At 42.5% G+C, this 19,368-nt stretch overlaps 2 protein-coding genes across 3 annotated transcripts; both read right to left on the bottom strand.

Annotated features, from left to right (window-relative positions):
* Positions 1–1,374: 1,374 nt before the first annotated feature.
* Positions 1,375–6,798, bottom strand: pik3ip1 (phosphoinositide-3-kinase interacting protein 1). Its single transcript, XM_085910280.1, has 6 exons — positions 6,527–6,798; positions 6,277–6,384; positions 5,441–5,557; positions 4,150–4,311; positions 3,992–4,070; positions 1,375–2,760 (listed from the first exon to the last, which is right to left on the bottom strand). The coding sequence occupies exons 1-6, from the start codon at positions 6,627–6,629 to the stop codon at positions 2,544–2,546; spliced, it is 786 nt and encodes a 261-aa protein (XP_085766406.1). The 5' UTR covers positions 6,630–6,798; the 3' UTR covers positions 1,375–2,543.
* A 2,606-nt stretch (positions 6,799–9,404) lies between these two features.
* Positions 9,405–19,138, bottom strand: LOC147058011 (tRNA (32-2'-O)-methyltransferase regulator THADA). Of its 2 annotated transcripts, none has more exons than XM_085910278.1 (31): positions 18,899–19,138; positions 18,650–18,821; positions 18,486–18,572; positions 18,378–18,405; positions 18,110–18,273; positions 17,919–18,041; positions 17,677–17,797; positions 17,437–17,576; positions 17,268–17,352; positions 17,051–17,187; positions 16,722–16,919; positions 15,946–16,651; positions 15,297–15,449; positions 15,086–15,195; positions 14,852–15,012; positions 14,531–14,697; positions 14,286–14,441; positions 14,052–14,203; positions 13,838–13,975; positions 13,427–13,531; positions 13,129–13,329; positions 12,873–13,023; positions 12,555–12,801; positions 12,087–12,323; positions 11,810–12,014; positions 11,459–11,647; positions 11,023–11,255; positions 10,779–10,937; positions 10,433–10,696; positions 10,157–10,359; positions 9,405–10,025 (listed from the first exon to the last, which is right to left on the bottom strand). In XM_085910278.1, exons 1-31 carry the CDS (start codon positions 19,018–19,020, stop codon positions 9,757–9,759), a joined length of 5,583 nt encoding a protein of 1,860 aa, XP_085766404.1. In that variant the 5' UTR covers positions 19,021–19,138; the 3' UTR covers positions 9,405–9,756. The 2 variants fall into 2 exon arrangements, with proteins under 2 accessions (XP_085766404.1, XP_085766405.1); XM_085910279.1 differs by having other exon boundaries at positions 18,125–18,273.
* Positions 19,139–19,368: the final 230 nt, after the last annotated feature.

Raw genomic sequence — 19,368 nt, 5'->3', positions numbered from 1 at the left:
CAATGATTTGAAAATTCTTTTCAACCTATATTCAATTGAATATTATACAAAGACAACATATTTAATGTTCAAACTGATAAACGTAATTGTTTTTTGCCAATTAATTATTAATTTAGAATTTCATGGCTGCAACACGTGCAGAAGTTGGGAAAGGGCATGTTTGGAAAGGTGCATTTTGTTACATCACCTTTTCTTTTAATAACACTCAGACATTTTGGAAGAGAGGAGACTAATTCTCTTCGCTTCTCATGTGGAATTCTTTCCCATTCTTGCTTGATAAACCGCTTCAGTTAATCGACAGAGGTCTTCCTTGTCGTATTTTACGCTTCATAATGCTCCACACATTTTCAATGGGAGACAGGTCTTGACTGCTAGCTGGCCAGGAAAGAACCTAGACTCTTTTACTTTGAAGCCACGCTGTTGTAACACGTGCAGAATGTGGCTTGGCATTATTTTGCTGAAAGCAGCGGCGTCCATGAAAAAGACGCCGCTTGAATGGCAGTATATGTCGCTCCAAAATCTGTATGTACTTTTCAGCATTTATGATGCCTTCACAGAAATATAAGTCACCCATGCCATGGGAACGAATGCACTCACGAAATTGCCATACCACATCACGGATACTGGCTTTTGAACTTTGCGTTGACAACAGTCCGGATGGTTCGCCTCCTCTTTGGTCCAAAGAACACGATGTCCAGTGTTTCCTAAAACAATTTGAAAAGTGAACTCATCAGACCACAAAACACTTTTCCATTGTGCATCAGTCCATTTTACATGAGCTCGAGCCCAGAGAACCCGGTGGCGTTTCTGGCTGTTATTCATAAACGGCTTTTACTTTGCATGGTAGAGTTTTAACCCGCAGTGGGATCGAAGGTCACGGTCATTCCCATCTTGGTTTCCGGCTGTGGCGCTTACGTGCAGTGATCTCAGCAGATTCTCTGAACCTTTTGATATGATGGACCGTAAATGTTTAAATCCCTAAATTCCTTGCAATTTAGCTTTGAGAAATGTTATTCTAAAACTGTTCGACTATTTTCACACGCAACGTGGCGACCCTCACGCCATCCTTGCTTGTGAATGACTGAGCATGTTTTATACCCAATTATGGTACCCAACTGTTCCCAATTAGCCTGATCACATATGGAATGTTCCAAATAAGTGGTTTGATGAGCTTTTCTCAGCTTTCTCAGTATTTTCTGCCACCTTTCCCAACTTCTACTGGACGTGTTGCAGCCATGAAATTCTAAGTTAATTATTAATTGGCAAAAAACAATTACATTAATCAGTTTGAACATTAAATGTGTTGTATTTGTAGTGTATTCAGTTGAATATAGGCTGAGAAGAATTTTCAAATCGTATTTTGTTTTTATTGACATTTTACACAATTTCCCAACTTCAACCGAATCCGGTTTTTCTGATGATCAATGATGATAAATATGTTACAAAAGGAGCCTGCACTCTTCCAAGGCGCCTCAAATACGTAGTTGCATAGAATTCCCAGCAGAGAGAGCTCAAGTTTTCCTCGTTGAGGGATTTGCTCCGTCTCTATGAATTTCGATGAACACAATTAAACATTCCAGTTTCCCACGTTTGTCTGTTTTTATTTCAGTCTCACTGAAAATCAAACACTAGCACTCCATTTCAATGCAACTGTTATATGAAGACAATTCAACACACAAAACAATTAAACAGCAGTAATCAAAAAACTCCAGTGATGCAGCAGACTTGGTGTGTCGGTTAAAAACATTTAGGGTGCAAACACTGTAGTGTACATGCATCTGGAAAAGTACGTTAGCGGACTGGGTTTATGTCAGCATGTGGGTAACATGCCAACAGGCTTCTACAGCAAGCGTGCGTTTACAAAGGCAGGACTTCCTGTTCTGCCGATGCCTGCTGTATTCACTGCGGGCAGTGTTATGTCATCCTTTACTGCCTTTCATGCTTCCTGAGAGAAACATAATTTCTGTCACTCCTTAACCTGTGGAACTAAAACACATCTCTCAAAGTACGTACATTCCCAAGTACCATACTAAGGCATTTATGGATGGGGAAGTCTTTTTGTTTTCTGCGGCCTCCCCCCCCCCCCCCATCTAATCCTGCCTTTGAGGAGGATGCCCACCCCTTTATATACAATATATTTATATACATGGTTCTGCTTGGCACAGCCAGCGGATCAAAGCACAAAGCAATTCATCACATATTCATAAGGGAGTCCACTCTCTCCGTGTACAAAAGAAAAAGTTACAAATGACGCCCATGCTTCTAATCAATGGCCTCATGTCACATTGTTATAACACTGAACTCTCCTAATAAAGAGGGCAGACAGGCAGGCAGCTTATTTTTTGGCTATCAAATATATGAAAATACATATTGAACGGCTCCCCCCTCCTTTGCATATATGTCCTTATTTGTCTCATGTTGGCAAAAAGAAAAGGAAACCGGACACGGCATCAGTCTTCAGGTCAAACTGCTTCTTGACTCCAAATAGGCAGCGGGGTCATTTTGGTCCACTAGATTAGAAGAACATATTCCGAAATCCTGCCTCACGCTCCGGGTGTGACCGCTTCCTGGCCCATGAGCGGGTCGGCACCCTCCACCTCCTCCTGGACCGGGGTGATCTCAGGCTCGGCCGTCACCACGATGGTGTTCTCGTCCACCAGCTCGCACGTGGGGTTGGAGAAGGCCGAGAGGGGGAGGGTGATCCTCTGCATCTCGCGCTCGTACACTCGCTGCTCGTGCTGCTTCTTCAGGTCTCGGGCCCTGCACAAGCACACGCATTATATTGATTTGCGCAGGGACAGCAATTTCACTTCAAGACATTTGCTTTTGTGTGTGGTCCCCCCCCCCCCCGAATACAATTGTGCCTTAAATAAGAGTGCAATATGATGGTAGTAAACTCAAATATATCCCGGGTGACTCAGGGCAAAGTTTTTTTTGTACATTAATAAAAACAAAATCAGTGCTGAATAGATTGATTTAAATATTGTACAGCCCACGGCCAGAATTGTGTTCATTGCCGTGATGCGCCTCGAGCGGAAACAGGGCCAGATGGTGAACAGAACATGCTGGCATGACTCATCTATTTTGAGGCTGAGCCATATTTGCACTGAGGAGGATTCAAACAAGACAAATACAGTTGTACTCTAGATGTGTATTTTCCATCTAGCCTCGGTAGAAGATTGAGAGGACAGCCACACTTAATAAGCCAATCACAGGGCACATATAAAGAGCCATTCACACCCACAACTATGGAGTGCGGACGATTCAGTACACTGTATCGGAAATTGAACCCAGAATCTTTGATTGTGAGGCAGATGTGCAAACCACATGTTTATTTCATAAGTTATTTGTACAGTGTCCGTGTGATCCGAAAGACAAAGGTCAAGCTGTTCTTGTACATAAAAACAAATGATGTAACATTCTCCTCCTTCTAATTAATCAGCCTCTAAAAATAGACAACAAATAGCCTACGCAGCTTATTTGGTAACGCATAAGCGACTCGTGTCCTTTTTTGTGATTCGGACTTCAAAATTGAATGACTCATCCACATGATCCTATTTCCCAAGAACCTGAAATGAAAAAGCTTTACTTTCATTTCCTGCCTTTCCCCTTAACATTATGTACAAAAGCACAAACAATGTGTGTGGAATGTCCAATAAGACCTGATGCCCCTCAACACACACCGCCATTAAAGTTAGCGTGCAATATAACGAACGCTGACCAACGCAGAGCTCAAAGCTGGAATAAAAACCATTATGCTTCTGTAATTTGAAATGTTGCCTCTAGCAGTCAAACACCCACACAAACACACACGTGACCACACGCACAAAAGAAAGACTAGACTCTCTTCTCGCACCAGGCGGAAAAAAACATTTTTTTTTTTTTACTTTTACTCCCTGTCTTTTGAAAACAACCATATGTACTTTCTACTGCTCATCAAAATAAATTGGTTACTTTTTTCTGTACTTCTACTACTTTTTCAGACACTGACCTTTTGTAGAAGTAGCCAAAGGTGATGCCGGCACCAAGAAGGATTATAACCGCCATCATGACCATACCGAGGGCATAACCTGAAAAGGACATTGGGCAAACGGCAAGTTAGAATCTATAAACATCATGGTGTATGTTTTCAGAAGATTGTATACATACCGAGCGTGCCCAGATCCTTTTTCTTTTTGGGTCCGCTACGCGCCCGCTGGCTGATGCCCATCACCGGCTGCACAGCGGCGGCATCTGAGCGCGTCTTTGACGGGACATCGGGAGTGGCTGCTCTTGGCTCGGCCGACTCCGGTGCCTCGGTGGAAGTCGGTTCTGGTGGAACGCAACAAGGCAGCATTGCTGTTAATAACTTTTAAAACTTGGAGCTCTGCCAATGTAACATCAGCCAAAGGAATGAGTCAATAAGCATTGCTTTCTTTCTTTCTGTATTTGTGTCCATTATCACAAGGCACGTCGAATCAATCAATGTATAAATGACATATTGGATATGCGGTGTGTTAAATTTACTATCAAGCAACTATGGCGGAACCTCAGCTGTCCATCAGTTTATTAATTTTCCATAACTTGGAGAGCAAGTTGAAGCCCAACCCATATGACTGCATGTAGCTAAAACAGACTTGCAATATTAAATCTATATTTCCTATACTTCTTGTGCTTTATTTGAATCAATATAATTTCAAATTGGTGTTTTTATTCAAAGAAACTGTCTATTGATTTTGTTGTATACTATGTAGAGAGAAACAAAGTACGTCTTGCCAAAATCATAATGTGTGGTTTCTGTTTGCGGTTGCTCCAGTAATGAGACCACTAATGCTAGAGATGGAAGGGTTTTGCAATCGTGCTTTTGTTGAGCGGTATCCACTGCAAAACATTTGGAAAAGAATCTTTTGGAAGACAGCAGTGCTCCTAAAAAAGGCCCTGCATGCTCCTAAGTAAAAGGAAGTTTGGTTTTCACATCTGTGCATTAACATCACCCGTTTCCTCTGGAAGAACAAGTTGGCTGTTTACAAAGTAAAATAAGTGACATCATCGAGCCGGTTCTGTCTCTGAGGTGGGAAGGCTAACGTCTGCCAATGGAAAGTGGTGTGAGGTGGCAAAAAAAAAAAAAAGTCTGGCAACTGAACTTGGAGACACATAACTGTGGTGCCTGTGTTATTGTTTGTTTGAGGAAGGAAGGAAGGAAGGAAACGGAAACAAAATTCAACTTTAGCTTTAACAAAGCCCTACTGACCTACTAGTTGGGGAGGGATCTTGTTTTAATTGCACCTTGATTGTTTGGGATGAAAACCAGCAATCCATCAAAGTTTTAAACGAGGATGCCGTCCTGACAATGTTTTGGAAGCTACGCAAAAATGTCATCTTGTTTCTCCAGAACATAAGTCAATTTTAAGCATGTTTGCAAATCAGGCAAGCTTCACGAGGAAAGGAGGTTAAAAATCACCTTGACATGTGTCAATGGAACAGAACTGCTTCTGGACCGTTCCGTCGGGGCCCGATATGTAGCACCAAGGCCGCTTAGAGGAATCTGGGTTTCGGCAGTAATTGTGATCTCCAACACCTAGATCAGGAAGGAGCAAAACACACACACACACATCTCTTACTGATACCTCCATTCAAACACGCACACACAAACACACGCACTTGTCCTCCTGTGGCTACCAAGCGCTGGATTCATTAATCATTCACACAACTTCATCACACAACAATGAGCAAGCCGCCATGGGGACAAAGACAAGAAGAAGCAGCTGCTGTGCAAAGGGAAGCCATTCAACACCGTAAACACGAGCAGGGCTATTCACACTGTTATGGAAAGTGATTTGACCATTTATTCCTTACCTTTCTTCAAGTACATCTATTTTTAGATGCAAAGTATCACTACTAACATTTAGTAACACAGATTTGCCCCATCACTCCTGTACTAGTAACTTAAGTTGATCTACAAGGCTGCTAAAGTTGTTCTACAAGTGTGCAGAAATGTCATACAGTCATGTGGGGGGGGGGGGGGGCATATAACTACATGGTGAGAATATAAATAGTAATAGTTACACATTTTTTTCCAAGTTGTGCTCCAAGAGCAATTTTTTTTATCTTATTGGTGAGGATAAAGCTCAAGATGGCTATCAAGAACATCAAATAAATACTCAGACGTTTTTCAATGCACTTTGCATCGCATAAGGGTGCTTTCATTCTTGGTAATAATGTGCATGGAAAAAATAGGATGCATTTGTTTCATCATTTATAAATCTGAGATGTGTTTACTTTTTTTTTTTTTTTTACCTGTGTGAGGATTATACTGCGTGGACGTGTTCCAATTAAGACAAGTCAGACCTGAGGAGGAAGTGTGCTCGTTTCCTCTGTATCCCACTCCATTCGACTCAATGCATTCTGCAGAATAACAACATAGCTCCAATCAAAACAGGATTGAGGTGTTTGCGGAGTGATTGAATTCTAGATTGATTTAAAAAAACAAAAAACAAAACGATGTCAGTATTGCATGGGAGAGAGAAAAACAATATCGGATATTTACCTTTCTGGTGTGCATTTAAATCATTGCTGTCCACAAAGGCTGCGCTCAGGAAAACAACGTGCAAAGACAGAAACATCCTGCACGGATGACGGAATGAATTCATTTCTCAAGGTAGTTGAGTTTGTTAGTTTTTTTAAATGAAAAGAGAGCCTGCGCTGAGGGCGACAGACACACTGCTCCCTTCGAAGAAAGTCTCAACCCTTGTTTTTGCCAAAAAGATCTCTCCTTTCCTGGTAAACAGCCTTGGGCTGGAGGAGGAGCTGCGTGAGGAGCAAGCAGCAACAGCAACAGAAGGAAAAACACACCTCCAGGTCCTAAAGCCTGCGATGCTCCGTACATACGCGCTTTCGACGTTACAAATGGTAACGTCATGTAACACGAGACACGCTCAGTTACCGCCAGTCACAATATATCATCAACAGGTGTTAAAAGTACGTTACTTACTATATTTAGTATTTTAGATAGATAGATAGATAGATAGATAGATAGATAGATAGATAGATAGATAGATAGATAGATAGATAGATAGATAGATAGATAGATAGATAGATAGACAGACAGACAGACAGACAGACAGACAGACAGACAGACAGACAGACAGACAGACAGACAGACAGACAGACAGATAGATAGATAGATAGATAGATAGATAGATAGATAGATAGATAGATAGATAGATAGATAGATAGATAGATAGATAGATAGATAATTTTATGGAAATTGTAATGCAGGTTTTGTATTTATTGCCATTTCATAGAACATTTACAGTAATTATTCACGTGGCGTTGTTTTTTTTCTTTTTAAATGATTATTTGATACTGTGATTTACAATATTTACCTTATGGATCACCTTATAATTTGTTACAGTAGATTAGAGAAAGACTATGCTGCCCCAGGGGGCCCATACATATGCACACATGAAACAAACATATATATATATATATAGTCCCATTCAAATACTACATGTGTTTACAATTGCAACATTATAACTGTAGAATTACTTTTCATGTCTATACATAGTTTCTCATCTGACCTACATTGACTCATTGCTTTCCATTTATAATCCAAGTCAAGTCTTATCTGGCACGAAGTAAGCGCTCATGTGTCTGTGATCTTCCCCTCCAACTCACGAGGCCTGTTTTTCCACTCAGCTAGAAAGTTGAAGACTCCACAGAGGCAGAGAAATGGCAGCTCTCGTACTTATTTTCTCTCATCGTCAGTCTGCATTGTTGGCCGTGCGGATGCAGCCAACTCGTGACACACTCAGCGCTCATCAGGCAACTCTCAGAAGCCAGGCATAGTTCCTTGCAAAGGCTTGTGAAAACACAGCAGTATCTGCACTCTGCACTGTATGTGTGCACGTGCAGAGGGAAAACATTCCATCAACACAAACTCAAACTGTGGAAATAAAACACACAATATCGTGTATTTGTTATTGTTTCTATAGGACATCAGAGGTCTTATTATGTTCGACCTCAGACCTTGTTTTGGATACCTAAACTGTCAACAAAGTTACATTGGAATTGGAGGAATAGCACCTAAACATGAACATTTTAAGTTCCTCAGAAATTCCAAAACAAATTGTATTGTATGGTAATTCCACATGGACTCTTTAAGATACAGGATAAACCGATGGATGACACAATGGAAAAACACTCGCGCGTTCCCAGTCCAGATGGTAAACATGTGCTTCAATGTGTGCACACAAACCCAATAAAATAACTTGGCATTGTTCCACGTTGCCATAGTTGGTCTCTTAATTAAACGGGAAGCAGGCCGGCTGCAGAGGGGCCAGAGAATTACATTCACAGGTGACATTTTAGAATCACAACTTTCCACTCTTTCAAGTGTTAAATGGATAAACAACAAATGATGAATACACTATTTGTTTTTCACGTCTTTGAGAAACAAGCCCTCACAGTGTTCTTCTTCTTGCATAATTGTGTCGCAAAGTTTCAAGCTATCATTTCCGCTCATCCTTTGAGGGAAACTTTAATCATAGAAGCAAAAATAAGACATCCTAAATGTAATGACGCACTTTTACAGAACTTGTTCTGATTCATCATGATGCGTCATTGTCAAAAATATCATTTTCTTTGGCTAAAAACAAAGCAAAAAACACGTCCTGCTAGTGTCTGTGAGTGAGTCATTTATCACGCCCACCTCAAGAAGAAGCCGAAAGCAATGTGATGATGTAAGACTCTACTAGTGTGTGGGCTGTCAACAAGCGAGCCCGCACTTGGTCAACTCAGAGCCAGTCCGTCAAATTGCACTCTCATGTGGTTAGAGAAATGGACACTTATGCAGGCCTCTAATGGAGCACATGAAAAACACGGTATTCCCCCAGCTTGGCACTAAGCAGCCAGCCTCTCCTGATGCGCTGTCTGCAGATACCGAGGATGCTCTGACATTGCAGACAAATACAGATATGTACACAAATATTATGGCACACAGTAAAGCGAGCAGACCCGCCAATGCTCAGCACCAAGTTGAAGATTTCATATATACTAAATTCATAATTCATTGCAGTGGGCAATTAACATCGGAATCAATAACATCAAAAATGCCTTTTGTACCCTTATTAGAATCCCTCAGACAACTTGTAGCCAATAATGAAAACTTTTGAGGTCCTGTTTAGAAGTGGCAAAAAGTTGCACACAAATTAGGACACCAATGAGCATGAAAATGTGCTTCCTTCATTTCATCGTCTTTTTTTTTTATAGACATGAATTGTCCCACACTGCTCTAATTACATTGTGAGTAAATTGCAAGTTCCCAGTAATGATATACATTTTAAATGGTTTTATGTCTTCATATGTGGAGAAGGAACCAAGTTTAGCCTGGGTTGTTAGTGGAAAATGTTATAAGAGTCCGATCGCAACATCTCCTCCTCCTGGCACTTTATTAAAAATCAAATCTGACAAGTTGTAAGGTTGGTTTGCAGCATTGGGCTAATCGTTTACAGTATAAATATAATTTAAAACTAATTGTGCATTCAATTGTAGTTGTCTCTTGACTTCCTGTGTGGCTTTCCTTCTCCCAGTGCACACGTGGGTTTCTCCTAGCAACTCCGGCTTTCTTTTTTGACAAAACAACAGCATATCTAAGAGGGCTTGCATGGAACAAAGTCCAGTTGACTGGAAAGATTACATAGTTCTATGAGGTCATCATCATTTACGATGTCTAATAACCGTAGTCCAATCACACTCAAACATCCACAGGAAATGTCCTCAGCTATCTTTGCGTATTATTGTGAGTCCGTGGTGTGAAGATGTGACGTCTCCAGCTATAGCAGATGCTAGACAAGATCTCAAGTGGACACCTTGCTCACTTAGACGACTGCAAACATCCTTTAAAGTCATCTCCAGGGCTGAAGGATTACAAAGACGTTGCACAAGTTCAGAAGTTTTGGAAAGGTGTAGAAGGAAGGTGGCTCTTGTTAGCAAGCCGCAAAGGGTGCTGTGAAACCGGGCATCTGTGAGGAGCGTCAGCGTCTCAGCTAGGAAGAACAACATTGGAACTCAGAGCTAATTACAGACAACAATACTAGTTTTTGTTCGATTTCGATTTGTTATAATACAGATATAAAATCGATTTGTCATTTTACACCATTTCTATGTCGACACCTACCCGGCTGGAGGCCTTGACACAATGCAAGATTGTCCAGCAGCAGAACAGCGTTCTCCTCCGCCCACGTGCTGAGGCGCTGTGCCGTCGCTAAAGAGTCCGAAGACTTTCCAGCCATGCGCAGCAGGTAAGGCAACACATGTGCACACATCACTGAGGGCTCAGCAAACACGTTGGCCTCATCCTGCTCATAAAGACTCCCGTACCTGAAGATGACGCCACATAATGGTTAACCTCTAGTCAAGTCTATTTTGATGTTGAATCAGTGAAGCGACCCACCCGCTGTCTGCAACTTCACTTAGCACAGATCTCAAGTCGGAGTGGGGCACATGGCACAGAAGCACCTCCAGTGTGTTCGGCGTGTCCCAGCACTCCTCCAGCAACAAATCTAGCAGAATCGGTATAGCCAGGTTGACCTGCATGAGATAGACGCTCCTCTGGGATCCTCCTCTGGCATGATGCAGCTTAGAGATGAAGCTAGCTGCTTTCGTTCTAACCACCTGACTTTGGTCCTGCAGCAAGTACAGGCCAGTGTTCAGCAATCTGCATGAGAGATATTTTTGATAGTATTTGCTTTACAGCTGCATTTAAGTGGAAAAACTGTGTGGATATAATCTAAAAGTACTTGATCATGACAGTTGGAGGAATGAGATTGTGGCTCATTAGGGGAAGGCCAGCCACACAGAGAGCTTCAGCACAAGATCTCCTCAGAACTTCAGCAGCATCGGGGGACCGCTGAGTCTCCAAGACACCACACCAGCGTTGGATTACAGAACTCTGAGAACTTTTTTTTTAAAGAGAAGAAATCAGAGCTAAAAAATAAAAAACAGAACTAAGCTGGAATGAAATGTATAAACTTGAATTCTGACCATTGGGAAAGCAGGAGGCTTGCGCCATGCAAAGCCAGGGACAAAAACTCAGAGCCGCTTCTCTGATCCTCCAGGTCTGTCAATAACAAATCTACACACTCGAGAAGAACAGACTCCTCAAGTGGGACTGGTGGAGAAAGAGAATTCTTCGTGGCCATCACTGCTACGAAGGCTGCAAGATGGGCCCTGCGGTATTCCTCAACGGGGCTCAACAGCGCCTCCTTCAGACTGGACTGCAAGTAAAGAGCACTGAAATAAACATCGCTTCATCTTGCCATACATGCTACAAAATAAGCAATGTTTGTGTGTACACAACTCTTTGCGTGTTGCATATATTTAGAATTCTATCATTTTTTCCCCAATTGCTTTTCAAAAATGATGTATTCATTCATGTTGAGCACTGCCTTATAAAAGTCCTCAAAAGTCTGCGACTCACCCGAAGCACACTCTGGATCAAGTCTTTCAAGCGGGTGTTCAATGAAGCATGGTCCTCCAACACCCATGTGACCAAGGGCAGCCTCAGATCACAGTTAGCAGATCTAAAAGTTTCCCAGAGGTCACGTGCTCGCTCGGGATTGGTACAGAGCAACTGTATAGCTTGTTGATGGAAGGACGACAAGCCAACCTGAAATTGAGGAAATAGCTGTTATTGTCTTGATAGCATTGTTGGAGAATAGACACTATTTATGTGGACTGTATTATTTTCTATATTGGATTTTTTTCTTTTGCAGTTCCAATGCAATGCATCAGAATGTGTATAAAAACAAAGCGCTGCAGTATCACACACCTGAAGCCCCCGCCGGGGTGTACGGAGTTCGTATATGAGAACGTCAAAGAGTTTTAGGAGAAAGGTCTCGCCGCAAAATGTTCTCAGTGACCCCACAACGGCACCATATGCAGCTCTCACCAGCGGACAGCGTTGAGCATCTGTGGCAAGCCACGCTGATGCCTCCACACTGCTCACCACTGCATGAAGCTCTGCTGCAGACACGCTGCGCAGACACACGAGAAAAGAAGTCAAAGCCTGACGGCTCCGGTGACTAAGTCTGATTTGAACCACTCACCGGTCTTTGCCGAGAGTTTTATCCAGGACAGCTTTTATGTGCAGCAGTTGCCCGTGGAGCCAGTTGTGACAGCAGCGCTCCGGTGTGCGGGGCAACAGGGCTGTCAGATTGATGAGGATGTTCATGTACTCTGAAGGGGGAGTCGTGGCGACAAGCGCCTTGGAGGCCATCACTCTCACACTGTAAATAGGACTGGCAGAGAGCTGGAGTAGAGGAGGTAGGAAGTCCGTTGAGGTTCTAAAATGAGAGAAAATATTAAGCTGTCTCACAAAAATAATTGAAGATTTATGATTACCTATTGGTGCCAAATTGAGGGCTGTTTGGGTGCCTTATTACGTTGCATAATTTCAAACAGCTCTCAGAATGATGTAGCGCATGATAGGTGGAAATTATCCACTTTTTTAAAAATGTATACATTTATACTGCCATATACTTTTGATGTTGTGATATTGACTAGTATAACCTTACTCTGTTGAGCCTTGAACGCCAGGCTGCAGTTGGGATAAAAGGGTAAGAATCGGGAAGAGCGATGGCTGTAGGCGGAGCCTGGCTTCCCCGGGTGGACACGGTAGGTCACGAGCTGCCTCTTGCAATTTCTCAAGGAGGAAAGGTTGGAGCGTGGGGTAGTGGTGCGAGAAGGCGTGGGGGGACATGCCATTCTTAGTCCCACCCTCACTGCTGGGCCTCTGACCGAGCATCCGTGAGCAAAGAGAACCTGGTGAACAAATATTACATGAGAGCACTCATGAAACCATCCAGGTGAAGCGTAATGCGCTGGTGTCTTACTGTAAAGTTGCAGAGCTGCATTCCTCATGGCCCAGCAAGGAGAACTAAGCAGAGTGAGCGCTAAAATAGCGACATTTGGCGCAAACTGAAGAATGGCGACACTCAAGCAAGATCCACGTACCAGAGCCTGCAGCGTGTGAACTGCGCACACCTGTGATGGACAAATGGAGCGTTAAAAACATTTGAGAACGTTACGATCTCATATGAGTTGCCTTTGTGATCAGAAAACAGTATTGCTGTACATTTGCTTATGCACCTGTGGGAGGTCCAACGTCTGGTCCCAGTTCTCAGGAAGTGGGACTCTAGCTGTGTCCAGTAAGGTTTGCATGACATGTGTTAAGAGTGGTCGTGCTTTACTGGCCTCCTCTACTGACACAACACACAGGATGAGCATAGGCAGCCCTGCAGCCCGCCGTGTTACGGAGGTACAACTAGAAGATTGCACAACTTGTAATGCCTAAGGGATATGAGAGTGTGACAGATCCTGAGTGTAAGCAAGGAAGCATTTATATTTATTCAGGCAGCGTCAATATGGGAATGTGAAAGCAATTTACTTGTTGGAGCATGTGAGATGGTATATCCCTGAGCTCAAGTTCACTCCTGTTGAGTAGAGCTGAACAAAATCTGGTGAAACCCACACAGCATCCCTCTACTGCCCCCTAGTGACGAAAAGCAGATTTGTTATTTTCATTCTAATTTTATTGTCTTTGCATGCAGTATGTTTCAAATTATAAAATGCATTGCAGGTCATTGAAATGTAGTCATTACTGCCTTGGAGTCAGAAACTGTTAAAAAAAAATTGCGGTTTGACAGTTTTAAATGATGTTTGTGTTAAAGTAGTTTTGCAAATAACTCCCTTCCGTTAAAAGATATATTTACAATGGGGGAGTGATAGAATTTTCACTGCAACTTTGTCAGTAAACATGATGTACCGCGAAAAGCATGTGACAGACACTTAAACCTACCCAGTGACGGCATTTGAGAAGAATATTTCTAAAAATATCTGATGCCATTTCTAAATGTTGTTTTGTTAGAAAGCATGCGTCAGGCTTGGCTTCAGAGAGAATTCTTTCCACAAGAGATCCTAAAAGGATCCCCGTTTCCTAATAAAAAAGACAGAAATACAAATGAGCAATAGGAGTATTCAAAGGTCAGATTGCCACAAGATTGCACTGGTACCTTAAGTGACACCCAGCAGTAGGTGAGAACAAGGCTGTGTTCCTCAGACAACAAGACACATTCCTCTTCTCCATCTTCTTGGTTTTCTCCAGATGAGTGAGCTATCAGAGAGCTGATGGCGTTCCCCATATCGCAGAAAGAAGGGGGGGCATCTAAAGGAGAATTTATTTCAGATAGTGTAGTTGGCTTATTCCTTTACATTCAAATCTAAACAGCATTTTTATGTAAGATTACCATTTTTAGTATCCTGCTGTCCGTGCAGTACGCCGAGCAGGAGCAACGAAATGTTCTTTAGTAGGTTTAGCAGATCAGTGGTTAGTGTTGGACCAAGTGAATCACAGATGCCGCATGTGCCCTCCAATAAGCATTTCTGTAGGGCGCTCAGAACACCTGAAACCAAAGTCACGACTGATTAAATAACAACTAAACTAAAAAAAAAAAGTAAAGGAATGGTGTCCAACTTTTATATTGAGACTCACCATGCATAGGCTTAGTTCTAGCAGAAAGCATTACATCTCCCTTTGCTGTGAGGTAGTGATCTTCAAGTTCCTTCACAAGGAATTTAATCAAACTGGAAGCCTTGATGTCATGGAGATCACTGACATCAATGTCTCTGTTCACTTTGCCATCAGGAAGGCCTTGCCATCTTAAAAAAAAGATCAAATATCTAAAGTACTTTAAGTTCTGAGGGAGGCACAAGACTAGAGCTGCGAGTACTTCAAGCATACACACTCAAAGGTCAAAGCATTAGGTACAGCAGCATCTTCTAACACAAGAGATTTATCAATTATGTGACTTACTTGTGATGGAGGACCTTCATCATCAGCGCCCCCATCTGAGCCTGCTGGACACGAGGACTGCACACAAGTTGCTTGGTACGAACGAACAGAGCAGCGGTGACATCAGCAGGTAGAACGGAAGGGAAGAATTTCACCAGTAATCCCGCGGAAATTTCGCGAATCTGAAACAGCAAACATTTAGTTACTTATCTTAAACAGAGGAAGAGAATAAAAATGAGGCTTGAGCAGCTCTACTTCATTTGTGGAATCTTCCAAACAGCTGATGAGAACCAGAAGTCTTTTTCTGGAGAAGAAGTCCCACTGTCCTCTCGACCTAGCACAGCTAATGAGAGATCCCATGTTCACTGAAAAAAAACAAATCAAGGGGCCAGAATTATAAAATACTGGAAAGGAGATATCATTAATCCCGTGAGGGAAATAATATTTGACAAGTGTCCATACTGACCGGGCGGTTGTCCCTTCTTCTTGTCGGGGCTCCAGGTGTCAGTGCAAGTCTCTAGTAGTGCAGACAATAACAGTAAGACCGTTTTCTTCCTCTGATAACTGTGATCTGGTGTCAAATTGCAGAATACCAGTTGGCTCAACCAGTCCACGAAACCTATAACAAATAGAAACAAAACTATTACCACGAGGGATACATGACTTTTTAAATACGTTGATTTTACTTTTTGTGTTGTTGTTTTGGATGTCTTGTCACCGTGGGTAACACAATTTCGATCTCTTTGAGTGTCTTGGCATGTGAAGTGATTGACAATAAAGCTGACTTTGACTTATAAGCACACACAGATCACTCACGGGTAATTATGCAGACCTGCATAATCCAATGCTTGAGTTGCATCAAAATGCTTTTAATATTGTGGGAAATTAATTTCAATTTGCAAAGACTTGCAGGAATTTTACTGACATGAAAATATATTACTATTGTATATGTATTATTATTTTCCTATTACTATCATCAATAAAAACAAATTTTGGACAAATTGGAAAACAAATTGGATTTTTCTTGTTATTTAAAAAGAAAAATCCAACTTTTAACAAAAATGGAAAGATGCAAAATGGTTTAAATCAAAACTTCATAATGTTATCTTATTCACCTATTGCCAGGCCAAGTATTTCCGTCTGGCTGGTATCCTGCTTGGCCTTTTGTAGTTTGATGTTTGCCAAGCAGCCATCTCGGATCCGAACCAAAAATTTCCTCACCGCTGCTTGAAAATGTTGTCGAAAAAGCGAGGACTCCGAGTTTAAGTTCTGAGGAATAAAGGCTCTCATGATAGCAAGTTCTACTTGTGTTGGAATCTCTTTGGTCTTGGGGCTGCAACACAGTAAATTGAGAGCAGCGAGTCGAACTTTGTCATCTGCAGAGCCCAGGGCGAGCTGGAGGATTTTGAGGGTAGAGCTCCCCTGCAGAACCCAGGGAGAGCTCCCAGTCACAGCCCTGTAGCTACTCATAATGAATGCCCAGGCACAGAGGTGGCCTGGTGAGCACGGATCCAGAGAGGCCAGCAGAGGCTCCACAGCGGAAGGGAATACTTGGAAGGTGCAGGGGAGTAAATACGTGCAGCTGTTACTTTGAAGAATAACTACATGTGAGGTCAGTGCCTCAAGAAGGACAGGTAGCCAGCGTTCCGCCCACTTATTGCCCAACTGCGACTCTGAAACAGATTGTGGAGCGTCAGCGCAAAGCTCCCTTCTCTGCTGCTGGATCAGACACTTGTAGAGTTCCGACCCGCATGGAGACAAATGATCGTTTGACAAGCACTTCAGGAGATGATTTGGTATTTCAGCATAGTGATCCAGCACCTGCTTGATGAAATGGTTGTGTATTAAACAACAGAGCAAAGATCAACACGACAAAAGCATTCTTGCTCACCGTCTCGGTCCCTAAATATGGAAGTAGAGCACAGAGGCGATGATACTTGGCTTTGGATTCCCAAGGGAGTTGAAGAATTCGATTTAGTAGAGTCAAATAAAGAGGCTTCTTAATGTCACCAAACCGCCCACAATCCATGTCATAGAGCTCCAACAGCAAGCTAAAGGTAACACGGGCACAGTCGGACACACCTTCCACCTAACAGTGCATATGAAGACAATTTAAAAATAGGTTTAGAAAAGAAATAATGATCTCATCACTTAAACTAAATATACAAATTTAACATTACAAATAATGCAAAGTTATTCCAATTAAGCAGTTGAACTCACCGGACTTTCAGCACTGGTCCAAATGATCGAAACGAGCTGTTTCTGCAGGTTGCTACCATCAGCCAGAAAACGGCCACCTGTCATCTTCCAGATATGAGGCGCACATTCTTTAACCTTCTTCAGCCATAGTAAGAACACTGCAATCATGTGTCATATATGAATAGGTGATTCTTGCGTAGAAGAGCATGAATTCAAATCACATCTAGATCCGACTCACCCTCAAAGGCGAGGTAGTGACCATTCAGCTTCTCCTTGCACAAATTATAAAGCAGAGGAAACAAAGCATCCAGCAGTAAGCTGCCCTGTGAAGACAATTGTGCGTCATTTGGTCAATAAAGTCAACATGTCGGTCATCTTATGTCAATTATGCAGGCCAACATATTTACCTCTGCGCCCGCAACACAGGAACTGAGCAAAAAGTGAGGTTGACAGCCCGTCAGGAGGCCCCTGCTCATTGCCAGCTGACCCATTCCATCCACCGAGAGGGGGCAACACTGCACCCGAAGGGCCCCCACAGTCAGCAACTCTTGAGGACCAAAAACTTTGTTAGAAGCCTCCGACCAGTCGTATGCATATGTAGGATTAAAAAATGTATACTGAAGAGATGGTAGCGAATTTTACAACACCTGAATGAGAGGTTTGTAGAAGAGCCCAGGCAGCGGCTGTACCTGCGCTGCTCTCTGATGCCGTGTTGATGAGCATGGCCACGGCGGTCCCCGCCAAAAGACGAGTGTCTCTGTTCCTGCTCTGAAAGACAAAAAAAGGATGAAAGAAAAATGTTGTGAAAGGTTTGAGGATGACTGGGAAAAAAAAGACACTGACAAAAATGTGGTTTAAAATAATAAACACACAACAAATAATAACAAACCTGCCCAAAGATTATTTCTGTGAGCGCCTGCAAGATTTCCTTCATGACTGGGCTCCTCTCTGTTTTGTCCCATATTGCAAATGAAACCTCTTTAGACAACAGCTGAAATATCTGAAGGCAAACCTGCAGAAATCACATATTAGAGCCAAGATGACTAGCTGTTAAGGAAGATCATGGATTCTACACATTACCTCAAGTGGACTAACCTTCACAGCCATGTAACATAGCTGCCCATCTCGTAAGGACTCTTGTTGCAGTATTAAAGGGAAGAACTTGGCCAGTTTGTCCAGAAAGGAAGGACAAAGCTCCCGCCACACATCACGGCCCACTGCGCTGACCTCCAGGAGCATACAGGCTAAAAGTGTCACAAAAACTTCTTCAGTCTAATGAGATTCAAGAATTGTATCAATCTTTTTTTTTCTCTCTCTCTCTCTAATGTTGCTGTTTAATGACACCAACCTCTCTGAAGGTCTTCAAGGGAGAATATCTGGAACATGAAACAGTCAGCATTACCTTCCTGCAGCTTTTGGGAATGCCAGCAAAGTTTTGAAGCGAGTTCCTGTGTACCTGCTCAGAGTGAACGACAGAGTTCAAACAGATGTAGATCTCGTCAAACACCAGCTGATGATCCACCTTCGCCAGATGTTGCAACATCTGGAGAAAAAAGAGCAACTGGAAGCATAAGCGAGATGACACTTAAATTTGATCAGCAAGCAGACTGCAGAATCGACCTGGTCCACTTTTCTACATGCTGTGGATATCTGCACCATGCGAAGCTGCAAGGAGACAAGTAGTCTGACTAGAAGTTGGAGATGATCACGCTCCAGAATATGTAGCTTCACGATCTTCAATAATTGGGCAGCTTCATCCAAACTGCGCTCTTTACTCCTTTTAACATCGCTCCTGTTTACAGAGGATATATATCGGGGTAATATTAATGTCATCCTCAAGGCTGGAAGGGTGAAAAAAAACAAACAAACCTGGAGCACTCCGAAAGTTTATCCAAAACGCGCTCGAGTTCTTCATTTCTATTTGCATACGTTTGGTCTTCGGCGATGACACAGTTTTGTAGACTTGTCAGAAGTTCCTCAAAAGACATCATTGAGTCCGCCGTATTGACAGCAATCACGAGACGGACAACCTTGGAGGTGTGGATCACAATCACGATAGATCACACAACACCGCTACGACCAGTTGGAAAGTTGTCATTCTGGCTTCGAAGTGACTTACTGCCACCTAGTGGATGGAGTGTACAGGTGCTCTTACTTATACCAAACCCAAACACACTGCACATGGATGGAACTAAAACGATAAGCAAAAGTGTCAAGCGCAACAACTAAAACATTTTTTTTTAAAAAATCATCATAAATACATTTTAAAGTTGACAATGTAAATCAAAACAGGAAATTATGTTTCATGGCCACAATGCTTTTATTTACCATTTGATCCC

Source organism: Syngnathus leptorhynchus, chromosome 4 (assembly GCF_054491065.1).
Source record: "Syngnathus leptorhynchus isolate UIUO chromosome 4, UIUO_Slep, whole genome shotgun sequence".
In the NCBI taxonomy this organism is placed as follows: domain Eukaryota; kingdom Metazoa; phylum Chordata; class Actinopteri; order Syngnathiformes; family Syngnathidae; genus Syngnathus; species Syngnathus leptorhynchus.
The sequence above is the reverse complement of the archived record's forward strand: the minus strand, read 5'-3'. Positions and strand labels throughout refer to the sequence as shown.

What these genes read in the sequence shown, in the direction of transcription:
- LOC147058011 (XM_085910278.1), bottom strand. Translation starts at nt 19,020, where the DNA reads ATGATGTCTTTTGAGGAACTTCTGACAAGTCTACAAAACTGTGTCATC. An exon ending in CATGTAGAAAAGTGGACCAG is followed by an intron (nt 18,573 to 18,649) that starts GTCGATTCTGCA and finishes TTTTTTCTCCAG; the next exon opens with ATGTTGCAACATCTGGCGAA. An exon ending in TTCTCAAATGCCGTCACTGG is followed by an intron (nt 13,532 to 13,837) that starts GTAGGTTTAAGT and finishes TTTCGTCACTAG; the next exon opens with GGGGCAGTAGAGGGATGCTG.
- pik3ip1 (XM_085910280.1), bottom strand. Translation starts at nt 6,629, where the DNA reads ATGAATTCATTCCGTCATCCGTGCAGGATGTTTCTGTCTTTGCACGTT. An exon ending in TTTAAATGCACACCAGAAAG is followed by an intron (nt 6,385 to 6,526) that starts GTAAATATCCGA and finishes GTTATTCTGCAG; the next exon opens with AATGCATTGAGTCGAATGGA. An exon ending in TTTGGCTACTTCTACAAAAG is followed by an intron (nt 2,761 to 3,991) that starts GTCAGTGTCTGA and finishes GTGCTTGTGCAG; the next exon opens with GGCCCGAGACCTGAAGAAGC.